The 18,465-nt window shown below is 44.4% G+C and overlaps 1 protein-coding gene across 1 annotated transcript in view; it reads right to left on the reverse strand.

Annotated features, from left to right (window-relative positions):
* The window catches only part of RELL1 (RELT like 1), a 73,995-nt gene extending 57,056 nt beyond the window's left edge, over positions 1–16,939 (reverse strand). Inside the window, exon 1 of the mRNA XM_008957556.4 lies at positions 16,702–16,939. Within this exon, the coding sequence (XP_008955804.2) occupies positions 16,702–16,921 (220 nt within the window). The 5' untranslated portion in view covers positions 16,922–16,939. The remainder of the gene's footprint in view (positions 1–16,701) is intronic.
* Positions 16,940–18,465: the final 1,526 nt, after the last annotated feature.

Raw genomic sequence — 18,465 nt, forward strand, 5'->3', positions numbered from 1 at the left:
TTATCCCTGTAACACAGCAATAAATCTACAACGACAGAATGGCATTTCCTAGTGAGTCAGTTATTAGGAAGAGAAGGTACATTTAAAAGTTACGTTCTTTCCAAGTCAATTTATCTTTTTTTTTTAACCAAGTGCTAATTGTTAAAAAGTAATTCTGCTGCCATTTGTAAGATACAAAATTAAAATGCTACCCTGATCTACATATAACACTGATGAAACAGTTGGTTACTTCTCAGAAATCCTAAACTTCCTTTTGACTCTTAAAACAATAGAAACACTTTGTATGAAGGGATCAGATTTGTCATCACCCACTTTGTCCAAAATGATCTCAATTGTGAATGAAAAATGTTAAGTGAAAAAAATAAAAACACATACAAAGCAGTATTTAGAGCTTAAATGGTCCCAGTTTTTATAAGAAAAAAAGACATCAAAATGTTATCAAAGTGGTAAGATTATGTCATTTTTTTTCTTTTTAGTGTTTTGTGTCTTAGCATTCTCCACATTTTCTTTTATTTTAATTATTCACAGTAAAATCACAAACTGTTTTTGAAAAAAGGGAGAAGGTGTGCATAGAAAAAAAGGAACCTGTTTAAAAAAATACCTCCCAAGTGTAGTTAACATTTATGTTTTCTTGCTGGAACTCTGGGGCATTTTTTTCTCTTTCTCTACTTTTTGCAGTTTCTAAAATGTCCTGATCATAATCGATAGTTTTTTTTTTTAACTGTAAGTAACAGTCAATGAGGAGCCATCATTACTATAAGGTTGAACCATATGAAATTGTCACTGTAGTGTCAGAGTAATATTAATAGTGTACACAGCGGTAAACCAGGATACTGGAAATCCCTTAGTAAAGAGATTACTAAACCTACAATCCATCATATTGACATTTTAGATGTTTCCATTGGTTGGAGGCAGAGACAGTGCTATGAAATCTTTGGTGAAAACCACAGGAAACAAGAGTCAAAGAAAACCATATAGTAGTATAACTTCTACTTTATTACACTATAAAACACAATGTAAACACATAAATAGTAAAGAACAGCCTGATAATTTTTTTCTTTCCCACTAAACTTTTTTTTTTTTTTTTTGAGATGGAGTCTCACTCTGTGGCCCAGGCTGGAGTGCAGTGGTGTGATCTCTGCTCACTGCAACCTCTGCCTCCCAGGTTCAAGTGATTCTCCTGTCTCAGCCTCCCAAGTAGCTGGGACTACAGGCACGTGCCACCATGCCCAGCTGATTTTTTGTATTTTTTTAGTAGAGACAGGGTTTCACCATGTTGGCCAAGATGGTCTCTATCTCCTGACCTCGTGATCTGCCCGCCTCGACCTCCCAAAGTGCTGGGATAATAGGCATGAGCCACCGCGACCGGCCACCCCACTAAATCTTTTAAAAACACTTTTGAGCCTTTATCTTCTAAATAGTAAACTATGCAATTTCAGAGAGATTATTCCAGCCCCAACGTTTTCATATTATGAGTTGGTTTTTCCCAATAGGAAAGACTTGTCTGTTCCATTTTTCCAAAACCCAGTTCTCCAACACCAACTGGGTGTCCCACAATTCAATTAAATTCTGATACCACCTGGCATTTAGTGCAGACTCCACAGGTTAAATGCTCAGTCCCACAAGACTGACCCCACTTCAGACGCCAGCCGCAAATGGGGTCCCCAGGTTAACTGCACTTCTGCCTAGGGACTACAAATTGGGGGCTTTCCATGACCCCCCTCAATAAGTTTGGCATTTTGCTAGAATTATCAGAGGCGTTTGAACCAGAGTAACTCCATCTTGAATAGGGGCTGGGTAAAATGAGGCTGAGACCTACTGAGTTGCATTCCAGGAGGTTAGGCATTCTAAGTCACAGGATGAGATAGGAGATCAGCTTAAGATACAAGTCACAAAGACCTTGCTGATAAAAGGGTGCGGTAAAGAAGCCAGTGAAAGTCCACCAAAATCAAGACTCAATGAAAGTGACCTCTGGTTATCCTTACTGCTCATTATATGCTAACTATAATACACTGGCATGCTAAGAAACACTCCCACCAGCACCATGACAGTTTACAGATGCCATGGCAATGTTGGGAAGTTACCTATATGGTCTAAAAAAAGTAGGAAGCCTCAGTTCTGAGAATTGCTCACCCTTTTCCTGGAAAACTCATGAATAATCCACCCCTTGTTCGGCATATAATCAAGAAGTAACCATAAAAATAGCCAACCAGCAGCCCTCGGCGCTGCTCTGCCTGTGGAATAGCCATTCTTTATTCCTTTACTTTCCAATAACCTTGATTTCACTTTACTCTACGGACTTGCCCGGAAGTCTTCCTTGCACGAGGTCCAAGAACCCTCTTCTGGGGTCTAGATCGGGACTCTTTTGGGCAACAATGACTCACAGAATTCAGAAAATCCCTACACTTATGATTACAGTTTTATTATGAAGCATACAACTCAGATACAGCCAAATGGTAGAGATTCATAGGGCAAGGTATGGTTGGGGAGCAGGCACGAAAACAGAACTTCCAAGCCCCCTCCAGGCACACCGTCCTCCCAACACATCCATATGTCACCAACCCAGAAGCTCCTAGCCTCCTTGCTGCAGTTTTAACCAAGTTTTTATCACACAGGTTTGACTGATAAAATCACTGGCTGTTGTTGAGTGAACCCAATCTCCAGCCCCTTTCCCTTCCCAGAGATCAGGGATTGCAGCTAAAAGTTCTAACCCTGTAATCACATGGTTGGTTCCTCCGGCAACTAGTCCCCATCCCGAAGCTACCTGGGGGCCCACCAAGAGTCCAAGGATCACATTAGCACAAACTCAGGTATGGTCTAAAGGAGCTCATTATGAGTAACAAAAAATGTTCCTATCACTCAAGAAATCCCAAGGGTTATTTTTAGGAGTCCCAGGAATCAGGGACAAGATCAAATATATCATTTGTATTACACCACATTGACTCAAAGTCAAGAGTCTTTACTCACTAATATATCAAGATGCAGCACTGAACCAGTGTAGAAAAGATCAACCTTCTCAATCACAGGTTTGTGGCGGCAACAGATCAACTACCATATGGTTCATGCAAAAGAATTCTCTTTCCCTCCTTCAAGTCTTCTCCATCCCTATCCCTCCCACCCACCCAGGAACTAAGATCCACCAGATCTACTTAGTTTGTGTAACTACTGTTTCCATAATATGTAGGCATTGGATGTATACTGAATTACTTTGAAGCTGGTTAGTTTTCCTTCCCCCAAATCTATTTCATCACATCATAAGAAATTAAGGGACTGAGAAAACTCACCAGAAGTGACAGAGATGGAGCCCTTAGCCAAGCAGGATTTACAAATCATCCCAATGCTGATATGAATGGTTTATTTAGAGATTGCCTTAACACTGACAGTCCTCCAGACTGGGAAGGAGAAGTAAACAAGGACAAGACCCACAGTAGGGCCAAAAAATGAAAATATACCAACATACTTCCAAAATATAAATGTTTAATGGTTGAGAATTCAATAGTCTGGACCATGTGTGGTGACTTATGCCTGTAATCAAGAATCCAATAGACAAGCTGATTTGTATAATTCCAAGGTATTTACTCTAACTTAAGAAAAATACATAATTAGCGAGCTTTAACCATTAATGAACACTCCTTGGCTTTCACACCACCAAGCCATCAAGACTATATACTTTTTTTTTCTTTTTTTTTTTTTTGAGACAGGGTCTCACTCTGTAGCCCAGGCTGGAGTGCAGTGGCACTATCAAAGCTTACTGCAGCCTTGCACCTCTGGGCTTAAGTGATCCTCCTGCCTCAACCTCCTGAGTAGCTGGGATGAAAGGCACATGCCACCATGCCCAGCTAATTTTTGTCCTATTTTTGTAGAGACGGGGTCTTGCTATGGTTTTCGGGCTGGTCCTGAACTCCTGGCCTCAAGTGATCCTCCTGCCTCAGAATCCCAAAGTGCTGAGATTACAGGCGTGAGCCACCACACTAGGCCAAAACTATATATTTAGCACTTACTTCATGATTCTTATTTCTCAGCACTCCTTAAACTTTGAAAAATTGTTTCTATCTGCATATCATATGGATTGCATTAAATCTATTCTGCTGCATAGATCCTATTTGTGTTACTTACAAAGGACTGTATTATGTTTGATGGCTCACCCTCTGCCTCCCTACCACCTACACTTCTGCAGATAAGGAAATGGGAATGGCAATCTGAACTGCCCTGCTGACAGCACAGGGCCCTGTCTGATTTCGGCTCAGCCTCTGGGGCTCTTCTATCACATGGCAATGCCTGGGGGCCTCTTGTTGTCCCCTATCCTCCACAACTACACAGTAAAGTGCAGTTTCAGGAGCTCTGTCGCCTAGCCTCAGTCTCCCCTCTGCAGCCTCATCTCACATGACTTCCACTGAGGAGTCTCTGCCACACCCAGTCTGCATCAACTTCTCTATTCCCACCTCCATGCCTTTGCACACACGCTGTTTCCTTTGCTCAGCACACCATTCCATACACTCCCTTTTAAGGTCCACTGAAAATGCCAAGTTTCAGGCTATGAATGAAGTCTTTTCCATCGCCCTTATCAGAAGGAAAGTCTCCCTCCCTTTGATCCCACACAGCACTTTGTCTGTAGTTCTCTGATTACACCAAACACATTCTCTACTATACTACAGTGATTTGTATTCATAGCTTATCTCCCCCTTCTCAATCACAAGTTTGTGGAGAACAAAAAAGAAGTTTGTTATTCATTTTACATACCTACATAGCACCTGACGATATCTCAAATAAGAGAAACCTCATTTTTAAATTAACTGCACACTGTAAAGAATGATCTACAAGTTTTACCTGCAATGACTATTAAAAAGGGCTGAGTTGACAATCACGACTGTGAAATGAGTTTCACCTTCAAAACCCAGCTTCTTGGCTCTATCACATAGCTTTAAACAATACCCAATGCTTCCCTTTTTCTTTTGGTGGTTGTTCTGTGTTTTGCCTTTAGAAGGAGGATGGAAAGAACTGAGGAAGCAGTAAAAGCATTCAGGCCATACAAGCATATAGAACAAACTTGCAAAGAAAAATGAAGAAACGCCTGCTCATTAGCCATCTGCCACTTCACCAATGCCAGGAAATTCCAGGCTGCTGTTTTTTATAAAGTGGATAATTCACATAATTGTGTTGGGGACTTCCAGCTATGAAGAACTGTTAGAACATTTGAAAATTAGTGTTCCCAAGTTGTACTGTGATACAAAAGCCCAGTGAATTCTTCAAACTTCCACCTCTTACAGGAATCTGAGAAAACCAGATAATGTTTACATCTACGCATGGGGAAAGAAGGCTTGGCAGATTATTGGTATCGAAAGGAATTCTTTTTAGTTAGTTTTTAACCCTACCTGTCTTGTGAATGTGCTATGTACAGGCTCTTTGTAAGTCTTCAACCATGCAGCAAAATCCATCTAGCCACTCAAAGATTGGTAATGGCATAATTGTCCAATGTGTGTCTTTTCAGGAAATTGAAATTGATATGTTGTTTCTCCCTCATGCCAAAATTTTATAAAAATCATTTCTAAGCCTAATGACATGTAAACTGAATTACCCCCTCCAAATATTTACTCTTGCTTTTGCAAGTGGACAATTTCTGTAGAATTCCTAAGATAATCATCTGCTAAAAACAATATCTACATTCAATTTATAAGATGCCTTTGTATTCTCTTTAAGAAGATGAACCTATAGTGAAAAAGCTCAAAAACAAATTAAATATAAAACTTTCCTTCTACTAGTGGTGCTGGGCACGGAATACCTGCAATTTCACATAACGCAAAGCACATTTGAGAACAATGAACACACACCTCACGTTGACTTCCCCTCCTCTGACTTGAGCAAGAAATTCCCCTTCTCTTCATCTTGGTTATTCCCTGTAAGTCTCAGTTTCCACATCTCCACAGAACAGAGAATAACATGCAACCTGCTCCTCACAGCAGTTGCAAGAATTAAATTTGATCAGGCAATCAAATATTTTGTACACATTTCATATGCTCAGCTGCCTCAAGAAGCTCTAGTTAGACAAAACAAACATGGTGGAAACAATTGCATGTAACTGAGGGCTAAATAACATGGAAAAGATGCAACATGTATCCATAGACTTGTGGACAGTGTATTCACAGGAGGCAATAAAGGCAGTGAGAATACCTAGGAAATGTTTCCTGGAAATGCTATCCTTGATCTCAACTTGAAGGATGGTCAGAGGACAGGATACATACAGCCCCAAGAAGAGGAGAGGGGATTCCATCTACTCTTATCTCTTTCACTCCCCTGCTCACAGTTGATACTTAGCCAGCATCACCTGGAAACATGAGAGTTGAAAAGCAAATCTCCAGACCCATCCCAGTCCTATGGACTCAGCACTCTCAGGTGGGGCTCAGAGATCTGTTTTAACCAGCCTTCCAGCTGGACTTCTGAACACTCAAGTTTGGGAACCACTGCTGTTGCTTTGCTTGATCTTACCTCCTCTCTTCGGTGACCACAAGATCTTTCCACCTGACCAACTCCTGCAGTTTTTGCAGCTGTAAATTTCACTTTCATTTCCTCCAGAGAGCCTGCCCAACCTGCACTGGAGTCTAGTTTGTCCATGCATGTCCCAACCCCAGCCCTAGGTTAGGTATTTTGGCCCTGTGTCATACTTTCCTTGACAAGGTACTCAGGGCATGTCATTTTGCTTGTTTAATTGCCTTCCTGATAACCTACTAGCTCCATAAAGGCAGGTACTGAGTCTATTTTGTTCACCTCACTTCATTCTCAGAGCCTTGCACACTGTAAGGTACTTTGTTAATACCTGTTGGATAAATAAGTAAATCAAAGAAGCCATGAAACAATTGGTTTTGAATAGTACAAAGTATTATAAAATCAGGAATATGATACATATACAATTAACAGATGCATTTGAAGTACTGGTTGTAGAAACACAGCTGAGTTTAGTTTGTCTTTGAGAAGAGTTTCATGAAGAGATTTAGGTTTTGAAAATCTTTGCACTGAAAACGCTACCAATGTCACACCATATCACCTGATAAGGTAGTATTGATTGTTTGTTATTATCATTCTTGGCAGTATTGCTTGTTTGTTATTATCATTCATTTTTCCTCCATGACCAGATTTTTCTGCCTTTGGAGCAATTTGGCCCATAGAGGCTGGCAGACAAGACAGCCTCTCACCAGTGCAAGAGAAGGGCTGTGGGGAGGCTTACATCTAAGATTTGTGGGTGAATATTGGAAACAGTAACTCTTCACTTTATTATAAAGAAAAAGCTTTGGACCAAGAGTCCTAACACCTGAATTGTAACTCTGGCTTCCTTCCTTCCCTCATTTAAATATTTAAATATTTACTCTATTCCGGGTCCTGTGCTTGGATCTGAGCCTACAATGACAAACAAGACATACACATAGTCCCTCCCTCACCAAACCTAAAGGTCTGCTCATCTGCTATGGGCTACAGCCACTCCTGACTCCCACAGGACACCGAACCTTTCTGGGCTAGTTTCCCCATCTGCAAAGAGAGGGTGTTAATTACAAGATGACCATCAAAGTCCCTTCTGAATCTAAAATATGACTAAGAATAACACAATTACTCCCATGAGTCAGTTAGCCAAAGTTCTTCCTAGTCCTCCTCATCCTACATCCAAGGAGCTGAGAAACCAGGCCCTTGAGCATGAGGATCAAGGGCATATGTAGATCAAGGAAACCTGCCATAGGCAGCAAGGCAGGATCCACTTCCATAGACAGCCTAACAGAATGGGAAGAGTCCCGGAATGAGGAAAGACACTCACTTAAGTCCTGGCTGTGCCAACTCAGTTTCTGCATCTGCTAAATAAAAGCTTGGAGGACACAGTCAAGGTCCCTTCCAGCCCTAATACTACAGGACTCTGCTTCCTCCTCCTAAGAGTCTCATTCATTGAAACATTCATCAAAGAGCCACGAGAAGATGAACAATAAGCACTCAAACCCTGGATAATCACAAAGCATGTCATCATCAAATCTACATCAAATACTAAAGAAAAACTGTCACAATTTTGTGACTACACCTATAGATCAGCTATCTAAGAATAAATCAATTGGTGAATCTTCCAAAGTTCTTCCAGAAGAAAATGTCATGTTCTACCCTACGTATTAGGCCATTCTTGCACTGCTATAAAGAAATACCTGAGGCTGGGCACGGTGGCTCACGCCTGTAATCCCAACACTATGGGAGCCCAAGGCAGGTGGATCACCTGAGGTCAGGATTTCCAGACCAGCCTAGCCAACATGGTGAAACCCAGTCTCTACTTAAAAATACAAAAATTAGCCGAGCATGGTGGCAGGTGCCTGTAATCCCAGCTACTCAGGAGGCTGAGGCAGAAGAATCACTTGAACCCGGGAGGCAGAGGTTGCAGTGAGCCGAGATCACACCATTGCACTCCAGCAGCCTGAGCAACAGAACAAGACCTTGTCCCCCCAAAAAAGAAATACCTGAGACTGAGTAATTTTTTTTTAAAAAAAGAGGTTTAATTGGCTCACAGTTCTGCAGGCTGTATAGGAAGCATAGTGGCATCTGCTTCTGGGGAGGCCTCAGAAGCTTCCAATCATGGCAGAAGGCAACGGAGGAGCAGGCACATCACATGGCGGAAGCAGGAGCAAGAGAGAGTTGGGGGGAGGTACCACACACTTTTAAACAAACAGATCTCTTGTGAACTCGCTCACTATTGTGAGGGCAGCACTTCTCATGATGATGCTAAATCATTCATGAGAAATCTACCCCCATGATCCAATCACCTTCCACCAGGCCCCACCTCTAATACTGGGGATTACCATTCAACATGAAATTTGGGCAGGGACAAATATACAGACTATATCACCTTATAAAGGTAATGCTTTCCTTCCTTCTTTGCTTAGTTTTGGTGGCTAATGGCTCTGCCCCACAAATCCCCTGCCTCCCAAGAGAACTCTGCCAAGCCCATCGGACCCTACTCCTTCGGGCACTGCCCAACATCCCCTCCTCAAAGCCCCCTCTGCCCTTTACACAACCAGCACCCAGGGCTCAGGAGCAACAGGTGACAGGAAACCCCTCAAGTAATGGCAGAGGCCCAAAAAGGAAAATTCTGGAGTGGTTAGGAATTTTGTCTCATTCTTTAGCTGTGATAGGTTGGTATTTGGTTTAGGCTAGGCAATAATAATAATACACTTTTTCATCACTTACTGTGTGCCAAGCACTCAATAGTTTTATCTTACATAACTGACACAACAATGCTATGAGGCAGCTCAGCCATATTCTCTCTATAATACAGATAAGGAAAGTAATTTAAAGATTTTTTTTCTCTCTGTACAACAGGCACTTTTATTAGTGGCTGGAATGCAGTTATCCACAAGAGTGCACAAACAAAATGGGAGAGGAGGATCAGGTAGGGCTGGCAGCTGGCACGGGAAATGGGAGATACCTGGCTGGGGGGTTCTCTCTGTTTGAGATCCTGGGACAGTGCTATCAAGTAAAGAGAAGAAGCCGGGGGCCTTGGGGTATTGCAGGTGGGAATGGAAAACCAGGTCCTCTGAGTTCAACAGGTTTGGCAAAAGGATCCTCAAGGTAAGATGTCTGGCCCCTCTACCCATCCATCCTCCAGAAAGTCCCTTGGGTAGATTCAGTTTCTCTTACAAAGAGAACTGTGTTAGTAACTGGCAAAAGAAAGCAGAGGAGAAATTTGGCCCAAACTCTCCATCTAGCCAACAAGTTTCCATTCTAATTGGCACCCATTCATAAAGTCACTTGGAATAAACAAAATCTTAGTTTTTGGGGGGTACCCTTATTTTCTTAGATTTCACACTAGAGTACCAAAGTTGTACTTCTTTTTCTGAAGTGTCACTCATTTGAGGACTTATTTTCCCCACTGGAAATTTTGCTACTTTGAGCAGTTTTATATTTGCCTCCCAACAGACACTAACAGATGAGTCACAGAAGTGAAAATGCAGGACCATAATCCATTATCTGAAAACCTGGAAGTCAGATGTGCTTCAAAGTTCAAACCTTGTGATTTTAGGAAGGTAATGCAATGCATTTAGCGCACAACCTGTAACACTCAAATCAAATTCATTAATATTATTCAGCAGAACATGCAAATAGTCAAGATAGAATAATATATACCATAGAACCTCACATTAGGCTGGGTGTGATGGTGCATCCCTATAATCCCAGCACTTTGGGAGGCCGAGGTGGGTGGATCACATGAGGTCAAGAGTTCCAGATCAGCCTGGCCAATATGGTGAAACCCCATCTCTACTAAAAATACAAAAATTAGCCGGGCGTGGTGCATGCCTGTAATCCCAGCTACTCGGGAGGCTGAGGCAGGAGAATCTCTTGAACCCGGGAGGCGGAGCTTGCAGTGAGCCGAGATCACACCACTGCACTCCAGCCTGGGAGACAGAGAGAGACTCCATCTCAAAAAAAAAATTAAAAACCTCTCATTACTTCAAGTTAAGTTTTACAACCTACAGAGGGTATCAAAAGCCTAAAAGAAAAACTTGTTTTCAGAGCTTTTTACATTTCAGAATTGTCCATAAAGGATTACACACTTGCAAATGGCTCAAAAACTAGAAGAAAACAAAATCAACCTGATAGTTACCAACCATGTACAAATTAAAACAATCAAGGTACCAATTTTTGCCTAACAAATTAGCGAATATGTTTTTCAGAGAAAATAACAAGAATATGAAATTGAGTCTTTTTGGCTATTGCTGTGAGAATGTAACCTGGGATGACCTTCAGATCAACACTGATGTCATCAATTGCCTCAAAAATGTGAACATCTTTGACCCTCAAAGTGCCTTTTCAGGAACCCATTTTCTGTGGAAGTCCTCTGATATTTAGGCAAAGTTTCATGCACAGAGGCATTCACTGAAATGAGTTTTAAAACTCACTTAAAAATAATGAGCTACTGAAATCTCCCAAATAGGTACATAGTAAAGTAAAATACAGTGAATCCATATAGTGGAACAGTAGGCAGCCCTTTTTTGGGTGTGTAGGGAAATAGAGAAACATTTCTGTGTAACATAAACTGAAAAAGTCATGATACAAAGTTATATTGCATTATGAACCTATCCGAGTTAAAAATGCAATTAAAGAACCTATCTGAGTTAAGAACGCAATTACAGGCTCATGCCTGTAATCCCAGCACTTTGGGGGGCCGAGGCGGGCGGATCATGAGGTCAGAAGATCGAGACCATCCTGGCTAACACGGTGAAACACTGTCTTTACTAAAAATACAAAAACAAAATTAGCCGAGCATGGTGGTGGGCACCTGTAGTCCCAGCTACTTGGGAGGCTGAGGCGGGAGAATGGCGTGAACCCTGGAGGCGGAGCTTGCAGTGAGCTGAGATTGGGCCACTGCACTCCAGCCTGGATGACAGAGCAACATTCCATCTCAAAAAAAAAAAAATGCAATTAGAGAAGACCAGAATGAAATATGCTAACAATGGCTAGTGCCTTGGAGTAATGGAATCAAGGGTGATTCTCGCTCCTTCCTCCCACAAACTTTAGATCTTTGGGGAAATTTTCCAAAAATACCTAGTGCACTGTATTTTAGCTAAAGGGAAATGAGAAAAGATGGCTTGGCTACTTAACTCCCATGCAACAGTAGCAAACTCTAATCTGAGGTGTTACTCTGGGCTTTTTAAAAATCCCTATCATTGCAAAGCTATCACCACCTCCAGAATAAAAACTGTTTAATATATGTGGTCCACATTTATTTGACAGTTTAAATGACGTAATATAAATCAAGCCTAATGCGCACTCTGGAGAAAAAATACTATATTTTTTAAAGATACACAGGATAAAAGATATATGCCACTTTGCCATTTACCCAGAACTTTCAGAGACAAGAGCTCAGTAAGACAGAGCAGCCAGTAGGACAGATAGACAGGTGTTGGCACAATGCCCATTTTACAGGTGAGGAAATGGAGGTGGACAGAACCATATGCTGCAGACATCAGGGTCTCCTTCTGATTTTTTTTTTTTTTTTTTTTGAGATGGAGTCTCGCTCTGTCACCCAGGCTGGAGTGCAGTGGCACGATCTCAGCTCACTGCAACCTCCGCCTCCCAGGTTCGAGTGATTCTCCTGCCTCAGCCTCCCCAGTAGCTGGGACTACAGGCATGTGCCACCACACCTAACTAATTTTTGTATTTCTAGTAGAAACGGGGTTTCACCATATTGGCCAGGCTGGTCTTGAACTCCTGACCTCGTGATCTGCCCGCCTTGGCCTCCCAAAGTGCTGGGATTACAGGCGTGAGCCACTGCACCCGGCTTCCTTCTGATTTTTGACTTCAAGTCCAAGGCCCTGACTTAAGGCTTGGTGCTCTTTCCACCATAGCATCCCATGACCTTGTTACTTACTGATTCTTTATAAATATGTTAGAATAAAAAGAATTTTCTTACTCAAAAAAATAGTTTAGTAATAATTAGCATGGACTTCAAAATCAAACAGATCTGACTCAATGGACTCCATGACAAAATCCAGCTTACACATGAGTGACTTTTTCAACTTCTCTGAGGCTCAGTTTCCTCATCTACAAACACAGGAATAAAATTATGTATATAACTGACAGGAAATTCATTGTAAGAATGAAATGATCTAGGTACTTAGACTACCGCCTGCACACAAACCAGGTAATAATAAAAATTGAACTCCTTTTTCCTAAAAGAGTAAAGTGTCTACAGTGTACTAACACCAAATTCTGATTTTAGTTTTTATAAATCACACCAGAATTATTAATATACCCGCTTTCAGCAGCACACCAAATCTTTACAACCACTTAAGTGTCCGAAATTATTAGGAACCACTCAACCTAATAGTTTATACCAATGACAATTTAATTTATTCTTTTTGTCAGCTTTAAATCATTTCTCTATTGTTTCAATAAGTCATTAAACTTCAACATTAGGGCCAAAGAATCATTTTTAAAGAAACAATAAAATCTGTTGTTTGTTCACTTGGGGCTTTGGTCTCTCACATTCAAATTCAACTCTTCAAATTTCCAAATAGATTCATTTCATTTCCTTTTTTAGAGGGGGTAGGGGCAGGGAATTGACAGAGACTTCTCACATTTTTCATTTCCTTTTAAAATTAAATGTAGATATGGACTCCCAAGCTCCAAGGTGTGCTTTTTCAAAACTTTCCAAACACTATATATTATGTGGATGTACAGCTTCGCAGCTACCTGGCTAAGAGAGACCCCAGAATTTAATAAAGCTTATCTTTAGTATCTAAAAAGGAGTCAGAATGCTGGAGGGAAGCCCGCAGCCCAAGGACAATGCATTTTTCATCTCACCAGCCCCAGGACCTCTTCCACCCACTCCTTACTCGAGGGCTATGCCCACTGTCTGAGAGAGAAACTAATAAACCTGAAGGTTGAGTAACCAGAGAACTTAAGGACATTAATAAGCCAAGATGTGGAAAATCATCCCTTTGGGTGCTTGTGGTATATAGTTTCGAATGCTGCTGCTAAGAGACAAGTTTAATGAGATTCTTCTACTAGGAAGGAAGTGAAAAAGGTATTGTCACTACCCACCGTGAAGCTATCTGCCCTTCTTTTCTCTACTTGACAACTTCTGATAACCACATGCTTACAATTTTATGACGTTCTAAACTATCTTAGAATCTCAGCGAGATTGCAGAGGTTGACTCATATTCTATTTTTCCTCTGCAGAGCAGTGGGGTACAGTGGAAAGGGAATGAACTTTGGAATCAAGCAGGCTGGGTTATCCCAGATAAAGATACATATAAAGGTACACACATACACAGACACCTCCTAGTGGTTCTGCTTCTCTGAATGCTGACTGGCACAGTACCTATGTGATGTTCAGCCAGTTGTTTAACCTCTCTTGCCTCAGTTGCCTTACTGGAAGTATTTCACAGGGTTATGAGCAATGAGTTTAAAAATGCCTATGAAGGCTGGGCGCGGTGACTCACACCTGTAATCCCTGCACTTTGGGAGGTCGAGAAGGGCGGATCACTTGAGGTCAGGAGTTACAAACCAGCATAGCCAACATGGGGAAGCCCCGATTCTACTAAAAAATACAAAAATTTGCCAGGCATGGTGGCGGGCGCCTATAATCCCAGCTACTAGGGAGGCTGAGGCAGGAGAATTGCTTGAGCCCGGGAGGTGGAGGTTGTAGTGAGCCGAGATCGCACCACTGCACCTCAGCCTGGGAGTCAGAGCAAGACTCTGTCTCAAAAAACAATAAAAATAAAAATAAATAAACAAATAAAAATGCGGCCGGGCGCGGTGGCTCACGCCTGTAATCCCAGCACTTTGGGAGGCCAAGGTGGGCGGATCACGAGGTCAGGAGATGGAGACCATCCTGGCTAACACGGTGAAACCCCGTCTCTACTAAAAATATAAAAAATTAGCCAGGCATGGTGGCGGGCGCCTGTAGTCCCAGCTACTCTGGAGGCTGAGGCAGGAGAATGGCGTGAACCCGGGAGGCGGAGCTTGCAGTGAGATCGCGCCACTGCACTCCAGCCTGGGCGACAGAGCAAGACTCCGTCTCAAAAAGAAAAAAATAAATAAAAATAAAAATGCATATAAAGTACTCAACCCAAAGCCTGGCACACAGCAGGCACTCAACAGTATTTCCCATTCCTTTCCCTCTACTTCCCTATGCTCAAGGTACAAACATTAACACCATCTTTGGTTGCAAGGGGATCAGATGTTGGCTGGTCAGAGCATCTTCTTTTTACACATGCCTCAAGATACTGGCAAATTTGAGCTCTGTATCCTTTCCTTTTTAGACACCTGTTTCTTCTTCCGCATTAATTTTCTTTTCATCAAAAAACAACAACAACAACAACAACAACAAAGGCTGTCATGCAATTAGATGAGAGCTTTCATCAGTCACATTCTAGTCCTGAGACCTGGGTGTTGCTCAGAGGTCAAACCAAACACACACCCACTCTAGGGATGCATTTCTCCTGCTGATGATGGCTAATTACATGCATCATGTGCTGAATTTTTAATAATTTTACTCCCAGATTAAACTCTTCCCCAGATTCTGTTGCAACTGACTCTAACCCTCTAATGAATGTCTCCAACCTCACATCCAAGTGGAACCTGATTATGCACCTATGTGTCCCAGCAATCAAACGCAGGATGAAAATCAAAATGAACCAGCAGGGCATGGTGGCTCATGCCTGTAATACCAGCACTTTGGGAGGCCGAGGCAGGAGGATCACTTGAGGTCGGGAGTTCGAGACCAGCCTGGCCAATATGGCAAAACCCCATCTCTACTAAAAATACAAAAATTAGCCGGGCATGGTGGCACATGCCTGTAATCCCAGCTGCTCAGAAGGCTGAGGCAGGAGAATCACTTGAACCAGAGAGCTGGAGGTTGCAGTGAGCCGAGGTCGTGCCACTGCACTCCAGTCTGGGTGACAGAATGAGCCCCTGTATCAAAATAAGGAAAAGAAAAAAAAAATTGTCCCATCCAGTAAAACATGTCACTAGCTGCCATTTCCCCAGGTGGATGGCTAACGGAAATACGGGCCTGCTAAAAAGACTCAGGAGACAATATTATCCATCTCCTTCCCTTCCAACCTGCTCTGGTTTCTATGAAAAAGTGAAGGCCAAACTGCTAAGTCAGTGTAAAAGTTGTAAGCGACTGAAATGTTCTCAGGAGGAAGAGTTTATGGATGTTTATGGAGGAGACAGTCACTGTTGAAAGGCTTCCAGTTGCTTATTATTTGGGCCTGAGGAGGAACCACCCCTGAAATCAAGCTTGGAAGAGCTTGCTGACGTCAGATTCCCAGCTGTAGTAACCCCAAATGGCCAAGTAAGTATGCTTTTTTTTTTTTAACTGCAGCTGTTAGGTGGCAATTAAGAGGGGAAGCGGTGGTAAGGAATCCCTAGTGTCTGTAATTATAAAAGCAAGGATGTGACATAGGACTTCCATAAAACTTACACCTCCTCTTAAGATTGATTTCAATTAAAAACTGCTTCATCGTTGGTGACACTTTAGCATCTCTGTTGGTGGCTTCCTGCCCTGACCACACAAGGTTCCTTTCGTGACGACAGGAATCAACAAAAAGAAGAAAAAAATGTAAGTTTACCAACGCGCCTTCCCTTTTTCCGAGCCTGATTTATACAGGATATATGGGAAGAAATGTGGACTCCTTGACCTGTTACAAGAATCCATCAACCACCCAAATAAATGGAAACGTGGAAAGAGATTCAAAGTCCTCCAGGTTTTAGGATATTTTAAGGTATTTAAAAGGGAGAAGGAGGCGCCGACAGCGCACCCGGTGCTCTGTGTCACGATCTTCCGCTCGCGGCGCCTTTGAGGACAAGGGCGGCGGGAAAGGGGTCCGCGGGGTTCCGAGGCGAGCGGCCGTGGAGGAAGCGCCCCCGAAGAAGGCCTGGTCCCTACGCCCCGCACAGCCCAGGGCTGGGGAACACAGATCCTCGGAGGAGGCCCCAGGGAGGGAAGGCAGGAGCGGGGCCCGCGGGAGGGGAGGGACGGGAGCCGTTGCCACGCACCGCGCCCTGCCCGGACCGCCGCGGGACAGCCAGTTGTTCAGCGCCGGGATCCCGCGGCTGTGCCAGAAAGCAGGCTCCTCGGGACGCCGCGGGGCTGCCGTCCCGACCCCTCGCTTCCTTCCGCGCTCCCGGGACCGGGCTCAGCACCCGGCGCCCCGGCTCCGACCGGACACTCACCCGGAGCCACCAGCGGCGAACTCACGGCGCCTCCCACGAAGACAGCAGCGGCTAGGACGGCGGACCCCGGGAGCGCCCGCGGAGCCATCGCCGCGTCGCTTCGCCCTCCTCCCCCAGGGCGCCGCGTCCCGCGCTCGGGAAGGCAGTGCCGCTCCGGAGCCGGCGGGCTGATCGAGTGGCTGGGCTGGGCCCCAGGGAGCGGCGAACCCCGCCCCGCCATTGCCCCGCCCCACGCCACACCCACCTCGGCTAGGTCCCGCCTCTCCCCGCGCGCCCCGGGCTCCATCTAAGCCGGGACTAGGCCCACTCGTGGCTCCGCCGCCGACTCCCCGCCCACCTCAGCCTGATCCCGCCTCTCCCTGCCATTCCCGCTTCCTTTCCAAACCCGGCAGCAGCCTCAGCGGCGTAGCTAGGCCATGGACACGCCCTCTTTCTCCACCCACCTCAGCTTGGCCCCGCCTCTCCCTGCCGAGCCCCGGACTCCACCTAAGAAGGCACGTGGCCCATCCATGGCCCCGCCCTTTTCCCCTCCCACAGCTCTGCCCGACCCGTCCTCTCCCTACCGCTCCCGCTTCCTTTCCAAACCCAGCAGCAGCCTTGGCGGCGCAGTTAGGCTATAGCCCCGCCCTTGTGCCCTGCCCACCGTGGCCCGGCCCTGCCTCTACTTGCCACGCCCGCTTCCTTTCCAAGCCGGGCTGGGATTACGCGGGAGCCCGGGGCTGGGGGAGGGTCGCCCGGGTGCAACCTCCCTCGGTCGCTGGGACTAGGCGGGCGTGGGAAGAGAAAGAGGGAGCGCGCCCCGAGAAGCACTGGACAGTCAGAAGCGGCCAGCACTGGAGTGAGCACAGGCTTTTTTCGCTGTTGGCATGTCTAAACACTAGCATTCCCCTCGGTTGCAGGTCTAGGGAGTGACGCTGTGCTGGATGTCACGTTCTGTTGTTTGGAAATTAGCAGAAAAGATAAATAACTTAAATTTCTTCCTCTGTTTGTTTGCATTTAAGCTGCTCCTATTGGGGAAAATACCTCTATGCATTTTCAGGAACAACTTGCCTTTTTTTTAAATCGTGTGCTTGTATTGCACCTTGCGCATACTCCCGCAAAGTAGGTCTTTCAATGCCCAGGCGCTTATTATCTCCTCACATCCTCACATCAGCTCTGCGAGGTGACTATTAGAGGCCAGGGAGTAAACCCACGATGTCTGGGCCACCATGATGAATTGTAATTATCTCATTGTCATTGTGTTTGCTCGCTGCTGTGCCCTCAGCGCCTGGATGGAGGACAGACAGCACACGCTAAGAGGTCAGAAGTGTTTTCTGAAGTTGAATCATCTTCACAAGCATTAATAGGACTCAGAGGCTCTCTCTGAATAGTTCCTTTTTACTGCCCTGTAGAGACTGTTGTTACTGGGCCATCAAGCATTTGCTTGAAGGAAATCAGGGCAGGACTTGAGCAAATACTCAACACCAGCAAGAAGAGGGGGTGCATGGGAGCCGTGGGTTTTCACAGGATGGGTATCATCCTTGAGGTGACTGATAACCTCTAGTTTTCAGAGGACTATTTATTCTCTCACCGAGTCCTCCACGCAGTCTGCTGGACTATTATTACAAACATTGCGTTGATGTGGGAATTGCCAGTGACAGAAGCTCAGGCCACTACAGTACAGATGGCTGAGGCTGAAGGATGGAGCCCCTGCCCTTTGAAGCCCAAGGAGGGCACTGCGCGTCCTGCGCTCAGTTGGCAGCGCATCCTACAGTCTGGCAGTCT

The sequence above is a fragment of the Pan paniscus genome, chromosome 3, assembly GCF_029289425.2.
Source record: "Pan paniscus chromosome 3, NHGRI_mPanPan1-v2.0_pri, whole genome shotgun sequence".
In the NCBI taxonomy this organism is placed as follows: domain Eukaryota; kingdom Metazoa; phylum Chordata; class Mammalia; order Primates; family Hominidae; genus Pan; species Pan paniscus.